The 25427-nt window shown below is 44.5% G+C and overlaps 2 protein-coding genes across 2 annotated transcripts in view; both read left to right on the top strand.

Moving 5' to 3' along the window:
• The window catches only part of GCNT2 (glucosaminyl (N-acetyl) transferase 2 (I blood group)), an 85208-nt gene that overhangs the window by 25128 nt on the left and 34653 nt on the right, over nt 1-25427 (top strand). The gene's annotated exons all lie outside the window — the stretch shown is intronic.
• LOC117802286 (N-acetyllactosaminide beta-1,6-N-acetylglucosaminyl-transferase-like) lies at nt 1979-25245 on the top strand. Its single transcript, XM_034660328.1, has 2 exons — nt 1979-3591; nt 25133-25245. The coding sequence occupies exons 1-2, from the start codon at nt 2676-2678 to the stop codon at nt 25228-25230; spliced, it is 1014 nt and encodes a 337-aa protein (XP_034516219.1). The 5' UTR covers nt 1979-2675; the 3' UTR covers nt 25231-25245.

Here is a 25427-nt window from a genome sequence, read left to right as displayed (position 1 = left end):
TGGATGGAATAAAGAGCAAGTGTTTAAGGTGGCCCCGGGGAGGGTATACACGTCTCCCCTGATTAATTGGCTAGTTGGGGAGTAATGGCTTCCAAAGTGAGCGACAAAACTCAGTTGCTAGGCCTACAGGTGCCAGCCTGCTCCTTGCCTGCAGTCAAAGGCATAGAGGGAAGAAAGGCTGAGCTGTTCAGTCTCAGTAGCAGAAAAACACATGGTGTCTGTTCTGGGTGAGCGGGTCTGATGGCCTATTAGGAAAGAAAGGTAACAATTAATGGCCTTTCTCTGTTTCTACATGCGGTTTCTTCAAAAGTTCTCCTGTGGGTTATTTTTATTTTTATTTTTTTAAATACCAGAACCTGGGGGTGGGAAAAGTTGGCCCAAGGACAGCCAAAAGGGCAGAGAGGGAAAACAGCTATATTTTCAACATACAAACAATGCCATTTGAAGTAATAGATTGAATACAGAAACATTAGCGTAACTCCTAATTTGGCTGGTGTGTATTTCTTAATATAACGGCATTATAACATCTGTCCCCAAGCCTGTGTAGATCCGAACCCCTGTGTTAATGGCCGAAACAGTAATGTAAACAGCCTCTGTTGGCCTAATTAACTTATGCATCTGCACCCTGAACACTTTGTCAGGCTGCAAATATATTAACATTCATTCTAAGCCAAAAGGCTTTGCCAAACTAGATACTGAAATTACTCTCTGTTGTTTTGAAATAAAATGCACAATAACCTAATACTTAAAGGTTCTATTTGGAAAAAGAGAAGCTTGGGATTGACTTTTTCTTTTTCATGCACTTGGCTGTCATTTTCTTTGCTTTATTTCGTGGAAGACACTAAGAATTAGATTTATCTGTTTTACCCACATAACGGCTACATTTTTTTTTTCTACTTTGCCTAAAAATGTGAAGGTGGGTTTTACATGGAGTTTGTTTGTGACAGGTCTTAAAGAATGAGGAGGATTTAGTGAAGGGGAGAGGAAAATAAGGTACAAGTTGGAAGAATGAAAAATAGGAACAATGGAAACTAGCAGAAAGAAAAGCTACAGAGGGGCGCCTTACTGGCTTGGTCAATGGAGCATGTGACTCTTGATCTCAGGGGTTGTGAGTTCGAGCCCCGTGTTGGGCCTAGAGTTTACTTTAAAACAAAACAATACAGTATGCTCAGAAAGTCTATCACTTGGAGTACGGTGCCCTGAATGGTGGGGCCTCACAGGCTGGTTTTTCTATCCGTGCCAAAGCAAGGAATCAGCATATTGTCCTCTTTATTCCATGAATAGCAGGGTAGAGACTTTTCAAAAAGAGGAGAGAAAGCACATTGAAGGACATGATTTCTTCATGGGGTGGGTGGGGGCTCGGTCTGCACTGTGAGTTAAGGCCATAAGGTAGAGGGTCTGAGGTATTACATTCAGAGAGTGAGGAAAAACGGGAAAAAGAGTTGGCCGGCATTTTAGAAGTCATCGTAAATAAAATACATTCATCTATATTTTAAAAAAACAGCTGGTAGAAAAGTGAAGAGTTGAAAAACGGGAAACTTCTAAGTCAAACGGCTTGACTCTTTAGCCAAAACACCACGGTTTACAGGTGGGGGGAGACAGGGTTCATTTCCTAGGTGGTCAATAAGCCTGACTGGGCAGGTATAAAGTACTTCTCTGAGTATTAGATGATAATCTCCGGGTGTTTAAAACCTAAGTGCCTCCCAGGCCCCCTAATCTGAACATCACTTGTGGCCAGGATTCCAGTTCTTTCCAGGGAAACTGTAAAGCCTACTGTAAAGCCTTAAGTAAATCAGGGGATGGGATTTGGGATTTGCTCGTGTGACCCCAGCATTCTGTGACAAGCACCGCGGTGGATTCCATAAGGGGAGGAGAGGGGCTGGCAGCTGATCTCAAAGTCACAGGACCGGGAGCCTGTGTTGTCAGGCCCCCTAAGACTGGGAGTCCTGTAATCTCTTGTTTTCCAAAAACGGTAGGGCGGGGCCCAAAAGCATTACAAAGGAGCCAGGATGGATGCTGTTGCTCTTTTCTTTTAGAGCTTGCCTCTTCAGTTACTGTTGTCATTAGAGCATGTTTATCATGAGCGTTTGAGCACGGAGGCCGATTGCATCCCGTGGATTGTACTGGAAGCGCCGAGGGGCCAGGGATGGCCGTGAGCAGCCAGAGGGGACCGCGCCGCAGCCCGCGGATGACTGGCAGGAAACGGCATGCCTGCCCGAACACATTATTTCAACTTTGGCTCTCCCGGCTCTAATCCCCTGAATGGCAATCACAAGCGGGTGGGAGGGAGAAACACAGGGGAACTGAAAGCAAAGACGTCTGAGAAGCTCAATCTGCGGCGGGGGAAAGGAGTTGCTGGAGTTTAGGGGCCACAGCGAGCCGATGAGGGCAGGGAGGCAGAGGGAGGGAAAGGCTGGGCTTCGGGGACCTGCTGCTGGGCTTTAGACAAAGGCGGTTTGAGAAGCAGAGAACGAGGCGGGACCGGTTGCTAATATCAGCACGGGGACCGAGCCAGCGGCTGGAGTCCCGGCACGAAACGGAACCAATGCCCAGCGTCTCCTTCAGGCTAGGGATTACTGGAGTATGTACCAAACTAAGAACTCGGAGGAAAAAGTAAGTTTGGGGAAGGACTTGCAGATTTTGCCCGTCTTTGAACTCCTGCTCCTCTGTGAGGCATGCCTTCCATGCGTTACCTCTTTATAGTTTCTGTTTCTTGCGTGATCATTTTTATTGTGTTCTACGTGTTCAGTTTTGGGGCAGAGCAAAGCTTCCAGCGGCTGAATAACTCGGACACGCTGCTGCTGACTCAAGTGTGCACATCCTTTATCAGAGGCAAAACGCCTTTCCTGTGGAGAAACAAACTGAGGGTGCACGAGAAGGCTTCTTGCAAGGATTACCTGACCCAAAGCCACTACATCACGGCCCCTTTATCTAAAGAAGAAGCTGAATTTCCTTTGGCATATATCATGGTCATCCATCACAATTTCGATACCTTTACAAGGCTCTTTAGGGCAATTTACATGCCCCAGAATGTCTACTGTGTTCACGTGGATGAGAAGGCAACCGTTGAATTTAAAGATGCAGTGGAGCAATTACTGAGCTGCTTCCCAAATGCTTTTCTGGCTTCCAAGATGGAACCAGTAGTCTATGGGGGGATCTCCAGGCTCCAGGCGGACCTGAACTGCCTCAAGGACCTGGCGGCCTCCAGGGTGCCGTGGAAGTACGCCATCAACACGTGTGGGCAAGACTTCCCCCTGAAAACCAACAAGGAGATAGTTCAGTATCTGAAAGGATTTAAAGGGAAAAACATTACCCCGGGGGTGCTGCCCCCAGTTCACGCCATTGGACGGACGAAATACGTCCACCGGGAGCACCTGGGCAAAGAGCTTTCCTACGTGATCAGAACCACAGCGCTCAAACCACCCCCTCCCCACAACCTCACCATTTACTTTGGCTCTGCCTATGTTGCTCTATCAAGAGAGTTCACCGACTTTGTCCTCCATGATCCACGGGCTGTTGACTTGCTCCAGTGGTCCAAGGACACTTTCAGCCCCGATGAACATTTCTGGGTGACGCTCAATAGGATCCCAGGTATGTGTGGTTCCATGTTTCACGTGACGGCAACGTGCTGTACTTGGAAGGGCTTTTCAAGAGCCTGCTCCTTTTTAGTGGATATAGAAGAGGGCAAGTGAAATCCATAGTTCTCTCTCTAATCCTGTCCAGATGCAGAATCCTGGTCTAGCACCGCCAAGTAATACCTTTCAGTAGTATTGCTTTTCAACGTATCATGTTCTTTTGCGTTCATCTTATTAAACCTTTACCACAATAGATATTACTGTTTGCAGTCCGTGGCGGTGTTCTTGCTTTCCCCCAAATTTGTCCGACTCGCTCTTAGCCCGGGGCCTTTGCCTCAGCCCTTCTCCTTCTTACCCCCAGACCTGCACAGGCTCCTCATCAGCCAAATGTCTATAGCTCACAGAGGCTGAGGCGACCACCCCACCCTGTTCTTCTTTCAAAGGAATTTGGAATAATCTTTTTTTTTTTTTTTTTAATTTGGAACAGTCATATTTACTTATTTGCACGGGTTTGTTCTTGGCGCCCTTTGTGTCATAAGCTGCATGATGTTGGGGTCATTTTCTATCTTGTTAATGGCTGAATCCTCAGTGCTTAGAACACATAGTTAATGGTTGATAAATTCGATAAATGATTGCATGATGGAATGAATGAATGAATGAATGAATGAATGACCAAGCATAAGGCTTTACACCATAGTTGCCTCCCTAAGCCCCAGTGAGTTGAGAAATATTTGGACTCATGCACATACTATATCACATGTCTAGAGTTTTGTGTGTGTGTGTGTGTGTGTGCGTGTTTTAACATTTTACTTCAGATCGATAATGAGATACTAGGAGCAGCTCCTTCTTCTCTCATCAAAACATTTCTACCTTTACTAATGGACCAGATCAATTATTTTTAAAACTACATAAACCGTGATAGGATTTCTTCTGAAGGAAATCGCATGCTTTGGACTCAATGAAAAATACAAAATGGATCTCTGATGAACTCAACAGCATTATTATAGCAAGAGAAAAGCAATCATTGTTCTGGTTTTGGGGGGTTGCCAACTTGGAAACGCTGGTAGGTGCTCTCAGGCTGCAGGGCAGGGCCTGCTGGGCAATAAACATGCCAGCATTCTCCGGAAAATACCGTGTTTGGTCCCTGAATCCCAGGGCGACTGGCCTGGTGAGTAGGGTTGCTCTTGCACGGTAAGCTCTGGCTCTCCTGACCTCCCTCCCCGTCTGGCCCTTCTCTCGTCTGCTGTTCCATCACTGGCATATAATTCGGGAGCATTAGGGTATGTGGAAGCTGATTTTCATATTTGAATATGGAGTTCCTTTCTATTCTCACTATTCCCTTTTGATTTATAAAAAGTTGGTACTAGCTATGTGGTTCCTTACACATGGTTTGAGATCAAGGCATTTTGTTAACTTAACAAAAGCCAGAATGGCCACTTTTTAGAAGAAGAAAAACGTGGATTTGGATCTGGGCTGGTGTGAAATGTCTGTGGTTACCGTGACAGGTGGACGGTCAGTCTTTTCAATGTCAAATCAATAGCAGAAAACCAAGGGGAAAAAAAACTTTTACCACCCCCCTCCTTTTTTTCCCCCCTTAGTCCCCTTCTCCTTTCCAGCCGTAGCCAAATAGACAAGGTGGGAGACCAAAACTGATACGTAGATAAGCCCAGGAGAGGAAACCATTTTTGCTATAGGTTGTGGTGTGGTACACTCGCTAGCTTCTGCCCTCTTGGCATGACCGTATCACGCCACGTAAATCACATAACCTCTTGGAACCTCAAATCTCCCCAACTACCAAATGAGCGCCCAGGTAAGAAGACCCCTTTTGTCTCTGCCTATGCCTTTCATTGCAGAAGACACAATGCCCAGAACCATATAAACCCCCAGCACAGCGCTATCAGGAATTTGTAGGAAGGTAGAAGTGCTGGTGAGTCTGGATTCTCTGTTGCCTATTAGCCTTGGCGAATGCATTCCATTTCCTTCTGCGGTGAGAGCTCCACCAAGAGCATCCTCCAGGGAGGAAGGGGAGTGCAGCCCAGATCAGTGATTTCTCAGGTCTGATTCTGCAAGGGATGTTTTTCAGGATAACAAGACATCTCCCGTGGTTTTGCCTCCTTCCTTTCTTAGACCCTGGATGGCATCCTGGTTCAGGGAGAAAGCAGAAGGATATCCGGCTTGTAGGTGGGGCCTTCCCAAATTGCAAGTTATTTTTAAAAAAACCAAATCATCAAACGGTCTAGCCCATGTTGGATGTCTCCATCTTCAAAGACAATGTAAAATCGAATCACACACTCAAGAAACTCAGGGTTTTAAGCTTGAGTATTCCTTGTGACTTAAGATGGAGTGTGTGAATCTGGCTTTTTGTTACCAGACAACTTTGAACAACATCAGCTCTTCTGTTTTCAGTGTCATGTGGAAAGAGGAAAAGTCCTTCAGCAAGTACGGTGTCAACATCTTCTTTGCAAAACGTGCAAGGACAGATAGTGTCGTTGCTTTCCTACCTCAAAAGTTCCTTCCTCTCTTCCACTGCCATCCTAAATTAAGGTGCCTGTGTTAGAAAGACCGTGCCAGGGAGCCTCAGGTTCCCCGAATCACCCAGTAAAGTAACAGGACCACGCAAATGACTAGAAAATGACTAGTTCCCTCTAATTAGATGACATCAGAAAACCAAGTGAAAATAGTTTAAAGTTGGTGAGACTCAATGGAAAGTAGATTCACAGAAGTGGCCTCAAATCACATAGCTTCATGTGGCTTTTTTTTTTTCCTTCCATGTTCTCTTTCTATTGAGAAAATGATTTCTCTCTTGGTTTTCAACCCTTCGGCTTTTTCCATTCTGCATTAGAATTAGAAATGGTATTGAAACAGGCCAGAAAGAGTCCCAGTCTCTCATCCTTCTTCAGGGGAGGCCAGGCAAAGAGGCTATCATTCTACTCTGTGTGGCTTCTGTACAGACGACTGTCTAGACCTCTCCTTTCTGACCATATTCCCAAAGGAAACCCTCCAGGAGAGCAAATTTCAACACTTCTCTGAGGGACACTGCAGAACACCAGGTTCTGCTGGCAATAGTCCAAAGACCATGTTTTCGAGCTTTTCTGGTTATTCCTACAGCACTGTCTTTGGCCTACCTGCCCCATGGTGGAGAGCCAGAGGTCATTTAGATTTTTGCTTTAAATCTTGTGAAATTGATTCATATCTGCGGAAACAGCTGTTGGGCTTGTTTTTTGCAAGTCCATTCCTGTGGCTGAATTGTCTTCTGGTCCCTCTTCAGGACTGGCCCATCTTCAATGGGAAGTCAAAGCTGTTACATTTTTCCCCCCAGCTACTTTATTTTTTTTTAATTTTACCCCCCTCACTGGTAAGTTTGTTCTTTTGAATTTTTGCTCATGCATTACTCTGACCTTTCTCATGCCATGAGGTTTTTCTTCCATAAGAATGTTTTCATTTGCCTCTCTTCCTTTTTCCATTTTGTATCCATTTTTTTTTCAGAGCCCCTTCTTCAAATAAATTATCTCAACCTCAGAAGTGACTGCATCATCACATTTCCGCATTTTTCAAATCTAAAAATAGCACGTTTCCTGCTTCGATTTATTTTGCTTCTTTAACTTCGTGTTTTATTTATCTGTGCGCATTCTTTGGGAGCGTGTCCTGACTCCTTCAGTGGCAAGAAACACAACTCAGAGTTGCTGAAATAGACACCAGAACCCACTGAGTCACACAAGTGAGATGCTCGAAGGGCTCCAAATAAAGCTGGATCTAGAGTGGAAACAATATATTCAGGACTCTTTCTTGCCAGGTGTTCTCTCCAGGGGGTGAAAAATGGTACCCGTTTTCCCAGAGCTAAAGGGAGGTAGGTATGGGACTCCCAGTGCTACCATCAGGAAAGTCCCGGCAAACTGGGACGAGCTGGTGACCCTATCTCTCTCTCTTTCTGTGTCGGCCCCATTCAGGCAGGTTCTCCCACATGGTGTCAGAGATGGCCAGAGGTATCTCCTGGCACTCCTAGGGGACAAGAAAATCTTTTCCCTGAGAGTTCCGGCAACAGTGTAGTGGAGTCCCCAGATTGATCCCTCTTGGTCCAAATCCCTATCCCTAACCAAACTGCGGGTGGGGGAGGGAGCGGCAGGGGTGAAGAATGTTGACCGGCCTTTCGTGGATCACTTTCCCAAGGGTCAGGCTACAGTGGAAGATGCTTCCTTAGTGTGTGCAGGTCAGACTACAGCACACTCCCCACAGCAAAATGGTTCCTTGTCCTGAGGGCAGAGTGTTAAGGACCAGATATCTCCACCTGGTATTAGAAGGGCAAGATTTAGCTGAGATATTAAACTTTATATCTTGAGCAATTGTAATTTGGAGAATACTAATTAAGTTACTTCTGTGGAAGTGGCATGATCTCAATAAGCATATCCCTTCTGCCTCATAAAAGCGTATTTTTTAAGATTTTATTTAAGTAAGCTCTATACCCAATGTGGGGCTCAAACCCACAACTCTGAGATCAAGAGTCACATGCTCAGGGCGCCTGGGTGGCTCAGTCGGTTAAGTGCCTGCCTTCGACTCACGTAATGATCCCAGGGTCCTGGGATTGAGCCCCACATCAGGCTCCCTGCTTAGCGGGGGCGGGGGGGGCGGTCCTGCTTCTCCCTCTGCCCCTTCCCCCCACTGCGCTTGTGCTCTCCCCCTCTCGTTCTTAAAAAAATAAATAAATAAAATCTTTAAAATAAATAAAATAAAAATAAAAAAGTCACACGCTCTACCAACTAAGCCAGCCAGGCACCCCCACAAAAACATTTTTAACAATGTTCCTTTGTTATGTTTGGAGAGTACTTATTTTGCAAAAGTACTCACACGTGATCTCCTTTCATCCTTGTAAGACCCCTATAAAAGGACTACCATTCCCATTTTGCAGATGAGAAACTTGAAGACTAAATTATGTGACTTGTCCAGAGACAAATATTTCATATACCTAACAAGTACTGAGAACAAAAAGAAACACCTAGAGGAAGGAGAGGGGAGACCTGTGTGATACATTTAGATTAAATTATACCTAGTTTGATGAATTCTTCATTTAATTATTGCAACAACTGCAAGTGTTCGGAAGGTGAAACTTAGCTCACCATAGGTCTTATTAAGTTTGTGGAATAGTTAGATGGCTGGCCCCTCACCCGAGCGTGTTCTCTTTTGTTCCTTATGTCATCTGGATTGTTAGCCCATTTTCCTGGAACTTAGGCTTTTTCGTGTGAGCAGAACGTCCAGGAAAAATGACGGGACTATTTACTGAACATCTGCCCATGGGTCTGCCTTATCTTAGTTTAATCTTCGCAAGAATCTTGTCTGGTCAGTGCTTAAACCCACGTTTTATCAACAAGAAGATGAACTGGGAAGGGTTGAGTAATGCGCCTTACCCCAAAAGTAGACTGCACGGTGAAGGAGAGAGTGCGTACGCTGAGAACCGCAAATCCTGCGCACTCGGACCTCAGCCGACACCCTCGCCTTTGTGTGCCCTTGAATCCCATCCCGTCCTCTCTTAGTTCCGCCCCACAGGCTGGATTCCCGCTGTCTCAGCGGTTCTCACTGCCCCATCCTTGTGGATCCGGCTTTCCCCGGAGCTTGGGTTCCAAGACTCGGAGAGACTCAGATTGGAATCCTAGCTCTCCCATCCGCAGCCACGTGGCCCGCCATCTCTGAAAAGCATCGGCTTCGAGTAGTACTGCCCGGATCTCAATCCCCGCTTTACCATTTCCAAGCTGTGTGACCTCGGACAGGTTACTTGAATTTGGGGGCCTCAGTTTCCCCGTCTATAAAATGGGGAAAATAATAATATGTATATCAAGTATATAAGGCTTAAATGAACTGGACTAGTGCCCAGCACCTATTTTTAAGTGTTAATTTTTATTATGATTCTTGTTGTTATTGTGTCTCCATCTATAAAATGCATACTCACTTAATAAATATTTATTGAGCACCTAGATACTATGCTAGGTATGGGGGTATATAGTAGCCTCCTGGAGCATATGTTCTAGACGGGGGCATGGATAAGAGTAAGCAGACAGATAAGATAATCAGAGATTATGGTAAGTGCTATGAAGAAAACACAGGCTGATCCAGAAAGGGACCTGCTTTAAATGGGGTGGGTCGGGGAAGCCTTCTTGGGGAAAGGAGTGCATGAGCTGCTCCTCGTAATGTGAACGAGCCAGCCATGCCCTTGAGAGAAAGGTGCCAGGCAGAGGGGCCGGGGCTTGCCAAGGTCCCGGGGGACAGGCGCTCTGGGTGTTCAGGAGACAGAAAAGCAGCCACGTGAGTGACGGTGAGGGCTGGCGCTGGCATGAGGTGAGTCAGGCCCTCGTGCGACGGCCACGGGGATGACATGACCTGGCAACACCACCTTGCTAGGCTTCCTGGCAAGACGGTGAGTACAGGTTCTTGGCAGAGCGCTGGATACAGACTAAACAGTCAATACACGGAAACTGGCTCTCTGCCTCCCCCCCACCTCTGGCGCTGTCATCAGTGTCCCCTCCTCTCTCCAACAGCCGTCTTGCTCCTTTCTAACCACGGTTGACCCGTGAACGACACGGGTTGGAACCGTGTAGGTTCACTGATGCGTGGACTTTTTACAGTCCAGTGCTGTAAATGTATTTTCTCTTCCTTATGATTTTCTTAATGACATGTTCTTTTGTCCAGGTGGCTTGATTGTTGGGATAGAGTATATGATACATATAGGATGCAAAATATGGGTTGACTGGTTGTCATGGTTAAGGAAGGCTTCCAGTCAACAGTTAGGCTGTAAGTGGTTAAGTTTTGGGGGAGTTCAAAGTTGTATGCGGATTTTCTCCTGCACGAGGGTTGGGTACCCCTAACCCCTGCATTGTTCAAGGGTCAACTGTATTTTCCCTGATTCCATTCTCAGTCTGCTTTAACCCATTCTCCATAGTGGCAGGATGACCTTTATAAAAATTGATCATGCGATCACCTCTCTCCCTGATGACCTTCAATGGATCCTCATCACCTCCAACATAACACCCCAGCCCTTCACTGGGCACAGGGCACTCTTGGCCTTTCTAGCACCTTCTCTTCCTATGCACCCCATCCCATGCTGTACTCCAGCTCTATGAGACGGCTTGTGAGTTCCAAATGTGCCACTCGCACCCTGTATGCCTTGACTCATGCCAGACCCCCTGACAGAATGCTCTGGACTTTTCCTTCCCCTCCCTCATTTGACTGACATATGCTTCTCTCTTAAGATTCAGCTTACAGTCACTCTCTAAAAAGACTTCTAATTCTCACTCCCATGGACTCGCTCCTCCTGTATCACACTCTTAATGGTCCTGGAAGGCTGTGTTTGTGTTCCCAGAGCCTTCTAGACCGCGCTTCAAAGGTAGAACCACTGATTTTTGTTTTCTTTGTACCTAGTGCGACTCCTGCTCCATGAACAATGCTCAGTACAATGGCGTCTCAACTTACATTCATTCAACTTGCACAAACTCAACTGTAATCACACATACACACACATGAGCGCCTGCCGTGCGTGCGCACACACACAATGTGTACATTTAAATGGTTTTGGCCATCCAGCTCTGCCCTCCATTCCGCCCAGTTTGTCTGGGGTTTAGCGTGAGCATGAGCTGGCTTCTGCTTGTTCCCATGATGGCTCTTGGTTCCCATGGCTCCCTAATGGTAAAGATACCGTGTATATCTCATAAGATAGCTCCTCAGCTCAAGCCAACTTCTTCATCTGGTGCTCGTTAGAAGAAACCACCATCTGGACCAAGATTAAAGGGAAAATCGGTCATGTTGGAATTACAGAGACTCCGTGTCATCTCAAGGCGGCACATTCCCAAGGGATTTCTCCAGAGGAGTTTTGACTGTATGTTGTTTCCCCTTTACACACTGACTTTGCAACCTAAGCTCCCTGTAGGGTGCATATTGTTCTCTCAGTATGTTTTGAATTTATTGAACGGCTAGTAATTGGCAACCTCAGAACATGAATTCAGATTGTTTCAGGGCTAATCCAGTGTTCCCTCCCCTCCCTACAGTGAATGTATAGAATCATTCTTCTCTAAAAGTCATTTTTAGGGGCGCCTGGGGGGCTCAGTCAGTCAGGCATCTGCCTTCAGCTCAGGTCGTAATCTCAGGGTCCTGGGATCAAGTCGCATGTCAGGCTCCCTGCTCATTGGGGAGTCTGCTTCTCTCTCTCCCTCTACCCCTCCCCCTCCCCTGCTCATGCTCTCTCTCATAAATAAATGAATAAATAAACAAATAATTATTTTTTTAAAAAAGATTTTATTTATTTATTTGACAGAGACAGCCAGTGAGAGAGGGAACACAAGCAGGGGGAGTGGGGGAGGAAGAAGCAGGCTCTCAGCAGAGAAGCCTGATGTGGGGCTCGATCCCAGAACGCTGGGATCACGCCCTGAGCCGAAGGCAGATGCTTAATGACTGCGCCACTCAGGCGCCCCTAATTAATTAATTAATTAATTTTTAAAAGTCATTTTTACTTAAAAAGGCAGGTAGGGTAAGAGCCACAAAGAGATAATTATCGAAGACTAAAGCCAGTAGTCTTTGAACAATACTTTGTCATGGAAATTTTTTCTTGAGGACTATCTAGTTTTATTTATTGATTTATTTTTAATTTGTTGCATATTTGAAGTGGTACATTATCTTTTTAAGTTTTATTTAAATTCTAGTTAGTTACCATACAGTGATATATCAGTTTCAGGTGTACAATACAGTGATTCAACCCTTCCATACATCAGCCGTTGCTCATTACCATCTCCTTCACCTGTTTCATCCATTCCCCCCCACTTCCCTCCCCTCTGGTGACCATCTGTTTGTTCTCTAGAGTTGAGTCTGTTTCTTGGTTTGCCTCTCTCTCTCTCTTTTTTTCCTCTTTGCTCATTTGTTTTGTTTCTTAAATTCTACCTATGAGTGAAATCATATGGTACTAGTCTTTCTCTGACTTATTTCTCTTAACATAATATTCTCTAACTCCATCCATGCCGTTGCAAATGGTAAGATTTTATTCTTTTTATAGCTGAATAATATTCCATCGTATATAGACATCACGTCTACTTTATCCATGCATCAGTCGATGGACACAGCAATTTCCATAATTTGCCTATTGCAGATTATGCTGCTATAAACATTGGGGTGCATGTACCCCTTTGAATTAGTATTTTTGTATTCTTTGGGTAAATTCCTAGTAGTGCACTTGCTGGATCATAGGGTGGTTCTATTTTTAACTTTTTCAGCTATGATTCCAACATTATGTGAAGGCTGTCATGTTGCCAAATGTGTTAAAGGGCATTGCTTTTATAATCCCTCTTTGAGAAACTTGTATTTAAATGGATAATTTTGTTCTTTTCTTACTCTTGTTACCGACTGTTGAGTTGAGAGTTGGTTAATAGTTGATTTCAGAGTCACTATTCTCAGAGAAATTCAGAATTAGGGAAATTTGAATTTTCAGTAAGCATCCCCCTGGAGTCTTTCCTTAGGTTGCTTTTTTGGCTGTTAATGTTCTCTCTCCCTTGGTGATTCTAATTTATGTCTATAGCTCATCACTGCTTGGGTACTGATGAATCATAATCCTGCATCATGCTCCCCAGGCCCTCTCCTACATTTCTCCCTGTCTATTGGATATCTTCTCCTGGGGCTCCCACTGACACGCTCCCCCTTCCACCTCCCTACTCCCCACAAACCCCCCTCTTGAGAATCTCTGTGACTGCCACCACCATTCTCTCCTGTTAGCCAACAGCTTTCTGCCCCATATCTAATCAGCACATTCTGTACATTCTGTCCGGGATGGTTTCTAGAGAGTATCACCCGCCCTGTTCCCATCACTACCACTCTAACTCCAGCCCATCAAGCTGCTCAAATAGATTGTTAGACCCTCCCAAGTGCACTCTCTCGCCGAGGTCTCTCTCTTCAAACCATTCTAACACTCTTGACATATTTTTCTATTGAAGCCATGGCTCTAAGAATAACTTCTCAATCTCAAATGCTTTAAGGAGTTCCCACAGTTTACTGAATTACTCTGTATAAACATCTCAACATGGCATGTTGGATATCAGCATATTCTTAGTAAATATCACTTCATTATCACAATATCACCTCACTGTCAATTCCCACTTTTCTCTCCCAGAAAAATCACTGTGCCTTGTGTTCCTACCTTGAGCACTTTTCTTCTTCATGTCATTCTATCTCCATGGGCCATGGTCCTCCATCCCTCCCATTTAAATAATGGATTTAATATGTCTGCATTCAATGACTTGTCATTTAGGAAGTGTTTCTGATTTTTTTTTCAATTATACACTTTGTAAACCTTTGTCATAACACATTTATGTCATTCTATAATCTTCTCTATATTATCATTATGAATGTGAATATCATATTACCCTGACTGAGCTATATAATCTCTTTTGGGGTCTTTTATATTTTTGGCAGCCTAACATAGTGAACATCCAGTGGGATAAGAATAGTTACTGAATTGATTTAAATGGAAATAATTTTTTTATTCAAGTATAATAAACTAATATTGTTATATTAGTTTCAGGTGTACAGTATGATCATTTAACACAATTCTATACATTGCTCAGAGCTCATCAAGATAAGTGTATTCTTAATCCCCTTTATTTATTAACACCCTGCCCCCCAACATTCCCTCTGGCAACCACCAGTTTGTCCTCTGTATTTAAGAGTCTGGGTTTTTGTTTGTCTCTTCTTTCTTTGTACTTTTTTTCCCCCTTAAATTCCACTTGTGAGTGAAATCCTATGGTATCCTGACTTATTTCACTTAGCATTAATACCCTGTAGGTCCATCCATATTGTCACAAATGGCAAGATTTCATTCTTTCTTATATCCCATTATATATACACCACGTCTTTATCCATTTATCTGTAGATGGACACTTGTGTTGCATCTGTATCTTGGTTATTGTAAATAATGCGGGAGTAAACATAAGGGTGCATATGTCTTTTCAAATTAGTGTTTTTGTTTTCTTTGGGTAAATACCCAGTAGTTTAATTACTGGATCATATGGAAGTCTATTTTTAATTTTTTGAGGAACCTCCATACTGTTTTCCACAGTGGCTGCACCAGCTTGCCCTCCCACCAACCGTGCACGAGGGTTTCCTTTCTTTCTCCACGTCCTCGCCAACACTTGTTTTTTATGTTTTTTACTTTAGCCTTTCTGATGGGTGTGAGGTGGTATCTCATTGTGGTTTTGATTTGCATATCCCTGATGATGAGTGATGTTGAGCGTCTTTTCATGTGTCTATTGTTCATTTGTATTTTTTCTTTGGAAGAATGTCTATTCAAGTCCTCTGCCCACTTTTTAATAGGATTCGTTTTTTTTGGTGTTGAGTTTATGTGTTCTTTGTATACTTTGGATATTAATCCATGTCAGATATATCATTTGCAAATACCTTCTCCCATTCAGCAGGTTGTCTTTTGTTACTTTCCTGCATTGTGTAAAATGATTTTGGTGTAGTCCCAATCATTTAATTTTGGTTTTGTTTCTCTTGTTCGAGGAGACATCGCTAGTAAAAATGTTTCTACAGCGGATGTCAAGGAAATCACTGCATATGTTTTATTCTAGGAATTTTACCATTTCAGATCTCACATTTAGGTCTTTAATCCATTTTGAGTTTATTTTTGTATATGGTGTAAGAAAACCCGTTTCATTTTTTTACATGTAGCTGTCTAGTTTCCCTGGCACCCCTTGTTGAAGAGACCGTCTTTCCCCCCGTTGTATAATATTGCCTCCTTAGCCATAGGGTAATTGACCATATAAGCCTGGGTTTATTTCTGGACTCTACTCTGTTCCATTGATCTGTGTGTCTGTTTTTGTGGCAGTTCCACACTGTCTTGGTTACTACAGCTTTGTAGTGTACCTTGAAATCCAGGATTGTGATAACTCCATTGTTGTTCTCCTAAATGGAAATAATTTTTTATATGCTGCTCAGCCCTGCTGCCCAGTGAGCTACAAATCATCATTCCCTCCACCGCCACCCCCATCACACACACACACACACACACACACACACACCCCACAACCTAGATTACTTTGCCACATTCTGAGGGATCAATTTCAGACAGCATTTTCTAGCCATGTTCAGTCTTTCTGGGCCATTTTCTGAAGTCCTTTCTGTTCCTGGTCAACAGTAATGGAACTGTTCTCTCTCCTTCAGTTTTTCCAAAGCATCTTGCTCCCCTTGGGAATGCTTCACAATGCCAAGTTTATTTTGGGAGCAGTACAGGCTTAAGCCAGACTATGCTTCAATCCAAGGTCTACCATCCCTGAGTTTACCAAACTGGTGCCTTATTCTTATCACCAAAGAGGTAAAAAGAATAGCCCATCAGTAGAGGCCCCTGCTTTAAAGACCATATCTGGGTTTTCATAAAGTGGCTCTAAAAAAAATTTTATTTATTTATTTGAGAGAGAGAGAGAGCATGCATTGAGGAGGGGCAGAGAGAGTCTTAAGCAGACTCCCAGCTGAGCACGGAGCCCAGTGCAGGACTCAATACCTAGACCCTGAGATTACAATCTGAGCTGAAACCAGGAGTCAGGTGCTCAACTAACGGTACCACCCAGGCCCCCATAAGGCTGCTTCTTTGATGGAAAAAACTCATCAGTTGGTTAAGGAAATGACCTTGCTAAGATTTTGGGTGATTTTTGTTTCTCTGAGACTCAGTGTAGACAATTTGCAATCTTAGAAGGTGACATCCAAAGCAATAAATGTATTAGTGACTTTCCTAAATAACCATTTCTTAATGTGGTTTCTCAATGCTGGAGCTGATTATAAGCCTGTCTTTCTCTCATCCTCTGACCTGCAGAGTATATGACATTCTTTCTTGAGATGCTTTTGGAGAAAGCCATGAGTGGCAGGTTTTCCCCAAAATATATTTATCCTAAATCCATGTCAGTGCCATGTTTTCAGAGAATAGATGGATGATATCCATTTCCCATAATCTTTCTTTTCAGTCGTATTTAAAAGATAAGAACTTAATTGTGGACATATTAGAGAATAAAACTGCCATTTTTTATATAGATTTATTTATTTATTTAAGAGAGAGAGAATGCACACACGTGTGCATGTGCATGTGAGCAGGAGAGGGGCAGAGGGAGAGGGAGAGAGAGAATCTCCAGCAGACTCCTCACTGAGCGGAGCGCCCAATGCAGGCTTGATCCCATCATCCCAAATTCATGACCTGAGCCAAAATCAAGAGTTGGACACTCAACAGACCGAGCCATCCAGGCACCCCAAAACTGCCTTTTTTAAATTAAGCAAGCTGAAGATACTCAGATCATCCCAATGCAGTTAGCTTCCTGCCATCATAAGTCCCTTCTTCTAGACGCTTCCTTTTCCCCCACCCACTTCCTTAGCCCCAATCCTCATGGGATTCCTCCTTCATGATGAAAATCTGTAATTCTGTCTTCAAGTCAGAGTTCCTTGGGGGTCTGCAAAAGGAAGGTCCTCCTGCCCGGGACTCCAAACACTCTCCCACATCCCACCTGAAAACTGCCCAGCTTAGACCCTGAAGTCCTGGTTAGGTGTCCAGTGGTCTTCTGGAAAGGCTGTACACCCCCATCTGGTTTCTCCTCTCCCAGGACTTTGGTCTGTCTGAGCTAACTGTCCTCCACCCACCTCCAAGTCTTCTTGATTTTATCATGGGTCAGTTATCCTACCACATTTTGGACTTTCCCCTGCCCTTAGTGAATCTAAACAAAACTCCCAGTGCAGTTTTCCTGTAAAAACAGCCTCCTCTTTATTCTGGGCAGAATTTAGAATAATCACTGCATTTAGAGCTGAAAGAAGCCTGAGGGAGTGTCTACTTCCAATCCTAAGGTTGTACAAATTTGGAAATGGAGAGTCGGAGAGCTCAAATGGCTGGTTGACTCTGCTGCTCCATAAATAAGTGAACATTTTCTGGCTTTATTGCCCCATTTACTGCAAATGTTAAAATAAGTGTATCCATTCATTAGACCCCCATATTTATCTATTAGTCTCGTTTTAACAGAAAGAAGACGTCTCAAGTCACATGTGATGTGGAGGAGAGGGGATTTCAGAATCTGTTAACACTATAGTAACAGTTATTTTCCTTTCGGGTTCTCCCTTCATTATGTAGGTTGTTATTAAGACATTTTTTAAAAAGATTTTATTTATTTATTTGACAGAGATACAGACAGCCAGCGAGAGAGGGAACACAAGCAGGGGGAGTGGGAGAGGAAGAAGCAGGCTCATAACAGAGGAGCCTGACGCGGGGCTCGATCCCATAACGCCGGGATCACGCCCTGAGCCAAAGGCAGGCGCTCAACCGCTGTGCCACCCAGGCGCCCCGTTATTAAGACATTTTTATATCCACTGGGGAACATCTGTATGGGTACAACAATTTGTGTGTTCTTTTTGGTTCACTGAGAAGCTATCCCACAAGCGCTAATCATTTTGTCCCTATTCCTCAGTGGTTTGGGCTATGTAGGGGAGGGTTATATAGTTTTTACGCATTACAGTTTGTAGACTTTGGATGGTCTGATGCTCCCGCACCCAGATCAATGGCTTAAACATTTCTTTCCCTTCCACCCTGATCAGTTTTTTTTTTAAGGAATTATTTATTTGAGAGAGAGAGAGAGAGGGCACATGCGAGCTCGTGAGCAGGGGAGGAGCAGAGGGAAAGGATCTCCAGCAGACTCCCCACTGAGTGAGGAGCCCTATGCGGGGCTCAATCTTGTGACCCTGAGATCATGACCTGAGCTGAAATCAAGAGTCAGATGCTTCACCAACTGAACCACCCAGGTGCCCCTGGTATTTTTTTTAACCTTTCTTTTCTTTACTTTTCTTCTTCTTCTTCTTTTTTTTTTTGAGGAGGGGGCAGAAGGGAAGAGAATCTTAATCAGGCTCCACGCCCATCACGGGGTAGGGGGAGGAGGGGGCTTGATCTCACAACCTTGAGATCATGACCTGAGCTGAGAGTCAGACGCTTAACCAACTGAGCCGCCCAGATGCCCCAGGCACTGATCAGTTACTGAATACTTTTTAAGCAAATATGAGTGGGCAGGACTGCTGGTGTCTAGAGTGACCAATTCATCCTGATGTGCCCAGGACTTTACCAGTTTTAGCACTGAAAAATCCCACATCCCCAAAAATCCCTCCGTCTTGGGCAGACTGGGACAGCTGGTTACCCTAAGCACTGCCCCAACACATTCCTGCTCACTTCCCAATGCCCAGGTCATCTCAGGATCAAGATATCTATGTTCCATAGAACAGCACTGATCAATAAACTGCAAGCGAGTTATAATCAAACCACTCAGTTATGCAGGTTCCATCATACTGAAGACTCGTTGAAGGGTAATGATTGAAACTGGGCTACCAGTCACGAGGGCCCTAACCAAAGCAGACTGGGACCAAGCCTACTCTATTTATAACATTTTTTCCATTGTTTTTGAGGAGAAAGGATAAAGTTTAAGGAAGTCATTTAAAAGGATAAATCAGTACACATAAAATCTGAATCTAAAACCACTTTATTTATTTATTTTCTTAAAAGATTTTATGTATTTATTTGACAGACAGCGAAATGGGGAACACAAGCAGGGTGAGTGGGAGAGGGTGAAGCAGGCTTCCCGCTGAGCAGGGAGCCCGATGAGGGGCTCCATCCCAGGACTCCAGGATCTTGACCTGAGCTGAAGGCAGACGCTTAACGACTGAGCCACTCAGGCACCCCTAAAACCACTTTAACCAGTAGGAGAATCAAATGCAAAGATCTCCAATGAAGTGCAAACACAGGACATATCTTGGAGACAAATTTGTTCCAGCATTTTAATGTCTAGGAAAGAAGTGTCTGCTTTTTGGGATTGATCCAAGCCTTCTGCCCTAATAAACTGTCTAAACTTAAGTTAATGACAGGTTCTGTGGGAAAGAAGCTAGTAGGAGAGTGGATTGAATAAACTGAACACGAGTCAAGAATTTAATAGGGCTACTAAAAGTAGAAGTTGGAGGGAGTCACTGCCTATCTCTATTTTAAGACTGTTTTGTTTCCACTTATTTGAAAACGTTCAAAAGATAAAGAGTATCTTCAAGATACAGTTATCCGGCAGCTGCTGAATGATAAAATACTGTCTCTTAATAGAAATACCATCCCCTTGCAATGTCAGTTTGATGTTCAAAAATATGGTGGAGGAGTTCGGAGATGGTTGGTGTCAGAAGGGTGGCAGAAGACTATCCCAGATCTGGACAGACCTTGTACATGCAAGTTCTCGTCATGAATCTGCAATCTTTTTTTCTCAAAGGAAACATTCAGAAAAGTTGCCTAGAAAGACACACAGTCCCTTATTCTGTCCCTTGAAATTTAACAGAATATAACCAAAGATAAAATTTTGTTTGTGATGTGTGTTTGGTTTTTGCTTTTGTTTTTGTGTGGGCGATTAGAATCAAATCTGGGCCATTCAGCCCAGAAGGGGAAAGAACTTGGCTACCCGAAGAATGCTACTGTTAGGGAAGTAAGAAAAGGAGTGTGACCCCAGAAGAATGAGGTGGTGCTCTGTGGCATACATAGCAGGAGGGGAAGAAGGCCTCTTAGCCAGATTGGATAGACTACTCTTTTTTTTTTTAATTTGGAAAACTAAGGCAAAGTGATTCCAAGAGACTTTTTCAGGGTCATGTAGTAAGCAGCAGAGCCTTGGATTTTTTTTTTTTTTAAAGAGATTTATTTATGTATTCTAAAGAGAGCATGAGCCGTGGGGCGCCTGGGTGGCACAGCGGTTAAGCGTCTGCCTTCGGCTCAGGGCATGATCCTGGCGTTATGGGATTGAGCCCCGCATCAGGCTCCTCTGCTATGAGCCTGCTTCTTCCTCTCCCACTCCCCCTGCTTGTGTTCCCTCTCTCGCTGGCTGTCTCTATCTCTGTCGAATAAATAAATAAAATCTTTAAAAAAAAATAAATAAATAAAGAGCACGAGCTGAAGGGGCAGAGGGAGAGGAAGAGAAAATCACAAGCAGACGCCACACTGAGCTTGGAGCCGGATGGCGGGTTCAATCTCATGACCCTGAGATCAGGACCTGAGCCCAAACCAAGAGTCTTGCTTAACCGACTGGGCCACCCCAGCAGAGCCTTGTTTAAACCCTGCTCCAAAGCCTCAGTCTTCCCCACCATTCTGTGTATTTGTCTCTATCATAACCTTTTTGCGGGGTGGGTAACCATTTGGATGTGGTTTGGAAAATGGGTGGAAGGGGCTGCAGCTGGGAATGAAGGGTACCTGCCCCACCCTGGGGCAGGGGGACAGGGCAGAAGAGGCCAGTGCCACCCATGATAACAGTGGCCTTGAGGGCTCCTGCCTATCCTTCAGGATCTTTTAGGTGGCAGAATGACCCCTCAAGTACAGCTGCTCGGCTTCACTATACGTACCTAGGACGGCGGACGGGGCAGGTGGTTTCCTGGGTGAGCCAAGTTTGCCAACAGAGAGATGACTTAAGATGTGTTGAGTCATTCTTATGTGCAAGGTGTGTTCTAAGCTCTTTTTACATCCCGAACTATTTAAACTCTTTAGAACCTGGGGCGCCTGGGTGGCTCAGTCAGTTAAGCCTGTGCCTTGGGCTCAGGTCATGATCCTGGCATCCTGGGATCGAGCCCCACATCGGGCTTCCTGATGACTCCGGGGAGTTTGCTTCTTCCTCTGGCCAGCCACTCCCCCTGCTTGTGGTCTCTCTCTCTCTGTGTCAAATAAATAAATAAATAAAATCTTAAAATAAATAAATATGTAGATAAAGAAAGAAATCTCTTTAGAACCCTATGAGGTCAGTCTTCTTAACATCTCCATTTTCTAGAAGAAAGAAGGACACTGAAGCCTGTAATCCAGGGCCCTCACTTTAACCCAGAGGGTGGGTGGAAGCAGCTTCATGCCGGTGTCAGGATGACCAACATCGCTATCTGCCCTCATTCCGCATTTATCTGTAAAGACACAGAAATTCTAGGTGATTGCAAAGACTCCAATATGGCAAAATGTGGGCCTGGAGGATGAGACTGCAATCTAGAACAGAGATCAGCAAACTACATACAGCCCCTGGGCTAAATCTGGCCCATTTCTGTACTGTCTGCAAACAAAGGGTGAGTTTACATTTTTAAATGGTTGGGAGGAAAAATCAAAAGAAGATGATTTGGTGACATGGCAATTATATGAACTTTCGATATCAGTGTCCATAAATTAAGATTTAGCAAGACACAGGCACATAGTGTTAATGGCTACTTTCATGCTGTGATAACGGCTCTCCATGGTTGCATCAGAGAACAAAAGTCCCACAAGCCTAAAATATTTACTATGTAGCCCTTTATAGAAAAAAATGCTGATGCCTGATATAGGATCATGTGTTCAACATAATTGCCTAATACTTTCAGGGAAAAATTCTTGTCATAACTGTGAGGTTATTAAATAACCAAAAGCCTCCCCTTTTGTGCAGAAAATGGTTAATTAAAAAAAGATTCTGAATAAACATATTTCACAAATGACTTTTTATTTTATTTTTTAAAAGATTTTAGTTATTTATTTGAGAGAGAGAGAGCTCAAGCGGAGGGAGTGACAGAGAGGGAGAAGCAGGTCCCCACTCAGCAAGGAGCCCGATGCAGGACTCGATCCCAGGACCCTGGGATCTTGACCTGAGCCAAAGGCAGATGCTTCACAGACTGAGCCACCCAGGTGCCCCTACAAATGACTTTTTAAATAGCATCTGCAGCACATATGCATAAAATATAGAAATACATTTATATTCCTATTTGCTAGATGTTAGTACTCTGCTTGTTTTCAAAGAAAGTCTGGTTGGCCCGATGTTTGCAGTGATCTGTACGGTTGTCAAGCCGTTTCATAGTGACATTAACTTATTTGATAATTTACAATACTAGAGGTCCTTGTCGACAGTAATAAAATGGTCACCGAGCTGTAGGACTGTCAGCCATCCCTTAACGGGATGATTGTGCAATGCTCTGCTTCTGAGCTTTTCTGGAACCTACTTCACCCTCTGTCTGCCCCCTCTCGCTGACCACAGGGTGCCCCGATCCCCAGTGCTACATCCCTCTTTTCATCTGTGACTTTTAATCTGTTCAGTTCTGAGTCAGTTTGTTATGATTGTGTCTAAGCTAAGAGTCCATAGGCTAAGTCTCAAGAGGGATTCAAAATACATGACCTTTAATGCTTAAAGCAAAGATGATAAACTGGCATCCTTAGGCCCAAATGCAGTCTTTGGGAGTGCATGTACATGCATGTGTCTTACAAATGTGTCAATGACTTGGTAACATTGAAAGAGTTTGGGATATATATATATATATATATATATATATATATATATATATATAAAACTCAGCTTTTTCACTTCTTTTAAAATATCTGAAAAACTGTCAGCACTGGCCCTATGACCAGCATGGCATTAATAGCCAGCGCTGAGAGGGAGCTGCTTGCTTTAGGTGGGACCCAGGCTCTTCCCTGAGGTCCACACCCTCCCTCTATGTCCATGACACCTTGGCCAAGTGTTCGCTGCCACTCGTGAACTTACTAGCCCTGTCTTTCCCTTCCTCCACCAGCTTCACTTCCATTTTTCATTTACCATCCTCTACACGTTCCAATGTGTGAGTCCGGTCCACAATGTTATGATCATTGTTTTGGTTGCTGGGAGATCTTGTTTACTTTCTGGATCTCCTGTGCAGCCAGAGTGATTTGGGTTGCCAGACTGACACCCAATGGTGCACCCTTGGCAGAGATGAGGGGACACGTCAAAAAGCATCCCCCTGATTCAGTAGCAATAATCACTCTGAGAGGAGTGACCTGAGGTCAAGGAGAGCTATGAGCAGTCGGGAAGGAGTCAGGATTTCCTCCCCTGCCCCTTGACCGCCGCACCAGCATTCGTGGTTACCTCTCATGGCCCAGCTGGCGTGGACACAGAGCTCCTAGAATGTTCATATCTATGGGCCTGCAAGGGAAAAAAGATCCCAGTATGTTCTCAGAAAGCCCCAGATAGCCTTGCCTTTTGCTTTCACGTTGAGCTGAGCTGGTTATGTGCGGGTAGCTGCTGTCCCCGGGGCTGCCTCCTTGTTGGTGATGTTAAAGATTATCCACAGCCCGAGAGAGGCTGGAGTGTGATACAAAATGTCCACGTGATGACAGTTGTCAGTATGTGGGGCCAACTAGAGTGAGCAGAGCAGAAATAATGTACCGGTTGGAAGTTAATGGCTTAGCCCGCCCAGTGATTTGCTAGAAGAGGATGCCTATTCAGTTGCCACAGATACCAAGCAAAACAAACCGACCCGCTGGGCTAAGGGCTTAGCGCAGGCATCCCATTTTCAAGTCAGGTTGTTCATCTAAACCACTGTGAATAAGGCAGGACAGATCATAGAAGGGTTTCCAAGGTACTGGTGTTTTGAACTATAAATCACCTCGCACCACTCCCCACCCCATTTGCAATCTGCTTTGACTAAATCCTGATTAAAGATTTGTTGCGTTTGCTTTGGATAGGCATTCCAGCCAGGCTCCCTCTTGTGGGGTCAAGGCTCAAGGCAAAAAGAGGAAAGAACCCACAGAACCTGTGAGGAGAGCCCCATGCCTCCCCTCTCCCCTTTGGCTCTTCTCCCCCTGCTCTCCACAAGTCTGGCCAAGGATGTATTTTGCAGAAAAGGGTGTGGCTCTAACTAGAATGAAGGGAAGTGAAGGCAACCAAATGGACGTTTCAGTTCTTCCCTTCCTATAGCCACATTTCTACTTTTTGTCTGGGCCAAAAGGGGCTAGCAATGGGAGGGAAAGAGCAAGATTTAACCTCCCCTCATGTTCAGTGGGAATCAATCAACCCAATGGGAAGCCTTAACAGGATAAATGTTTCTCTTTTCCATTACTAAGAACAGAAGTCAAAATATCAGTTTATTCACACAGTGAGAAATGTTGGATATTTTTCAAAAGAGAAATGACAACGGTAACTGGTAATGCATAGTGAACACTTGTGATCGCATACACAAACCCTGAACAAGCATCATCTCGTTTACCGTTCTTCACAACCATGTGAAATGGGAACTGCTGTGATTTTTTTCATCTCATAGACGAAGAACCCCGGGGCTAAGAGAGGTTAAGTAACTTTACCCTGGTCTCGTAGCCGGTCACTGACCAGCGGGGATTTGAAGCCAAAGAGACTGGCTTTGGCATCTGGAAAGGGAGCTGCGGAGTGAAGGTTTCTGGCTGCTGTCCAGCTGAATGACTTTGGAAAAAAATATTCTTCTTGGCTTCCATTTCCTCATCTGTAAAATAAGCGGTGTGTTAGATGATCTTTGGGTCTGTTTCCAAATCAATATTGGTCACCTCCAAGCTACTCTTGTCATTCATGAGCTCCGTGAATGATAGTAAGCTAAGGGGGAGGGGGTGTGGGATTGGAAGGGGGCAGGGAGATTGCTGCATCATACACCAAACACTTTCCTGACAGAGGCAGCTGCTCCCATGGCCACATGGTGCCCAGACAGGTAGGATGGATGGGTGACTGCAGGCTGGGAGGGGAGCAGGCCACTTTTAACTACCACTGTGGCTGCCACAATTGATTTTTTTTTTTTAGCTGGACAAGTAACTTCCCCCCAGAAGTGTCCTTACCACCCTCAAAAGTCTACAGTGCACTCCGCATTTGCTGAGCGCTCCAAGCACCGGCACAGGTGAGCTATGACAGCTCCTGTGCAATGTGACCAGACCTGCTGGGCTTCCCTTCCTGCCTCCCCTGGGTTACACTGACTGATACTTCCAGGAATTTTGCAGCAGCCCTGAAGCCTTTGTTTTTCTCTTCAGAGTAAGGAAGTGGGAGAAGAGAGGGCTGGGTGGGAAGCAGACTTCTTTGATTTGGATGAAATGACCTCAAA

This window comes from Ailuropoda melanoleuca, chromosome 5 (genome assembly GCF_002007445.2).
Source record: "Ailuropoda melanoleuca isolate Jingjing chromosome 5, ASM200744v2, whole genome shotgun sequence".
In the NCBI taxonomy this organism is placed as follows: domain Eukaryota; kingdom Metazoa; phylum Chordata; class Mammalia; order Carnivora; family Ursidae; genus Ailuropoda; species Ailuropoda melanoleuca.
Note: the sequence above shows the minus strand (reverse complement) of the source record. Positions and strands in the feature narration are given on the sequence as shown.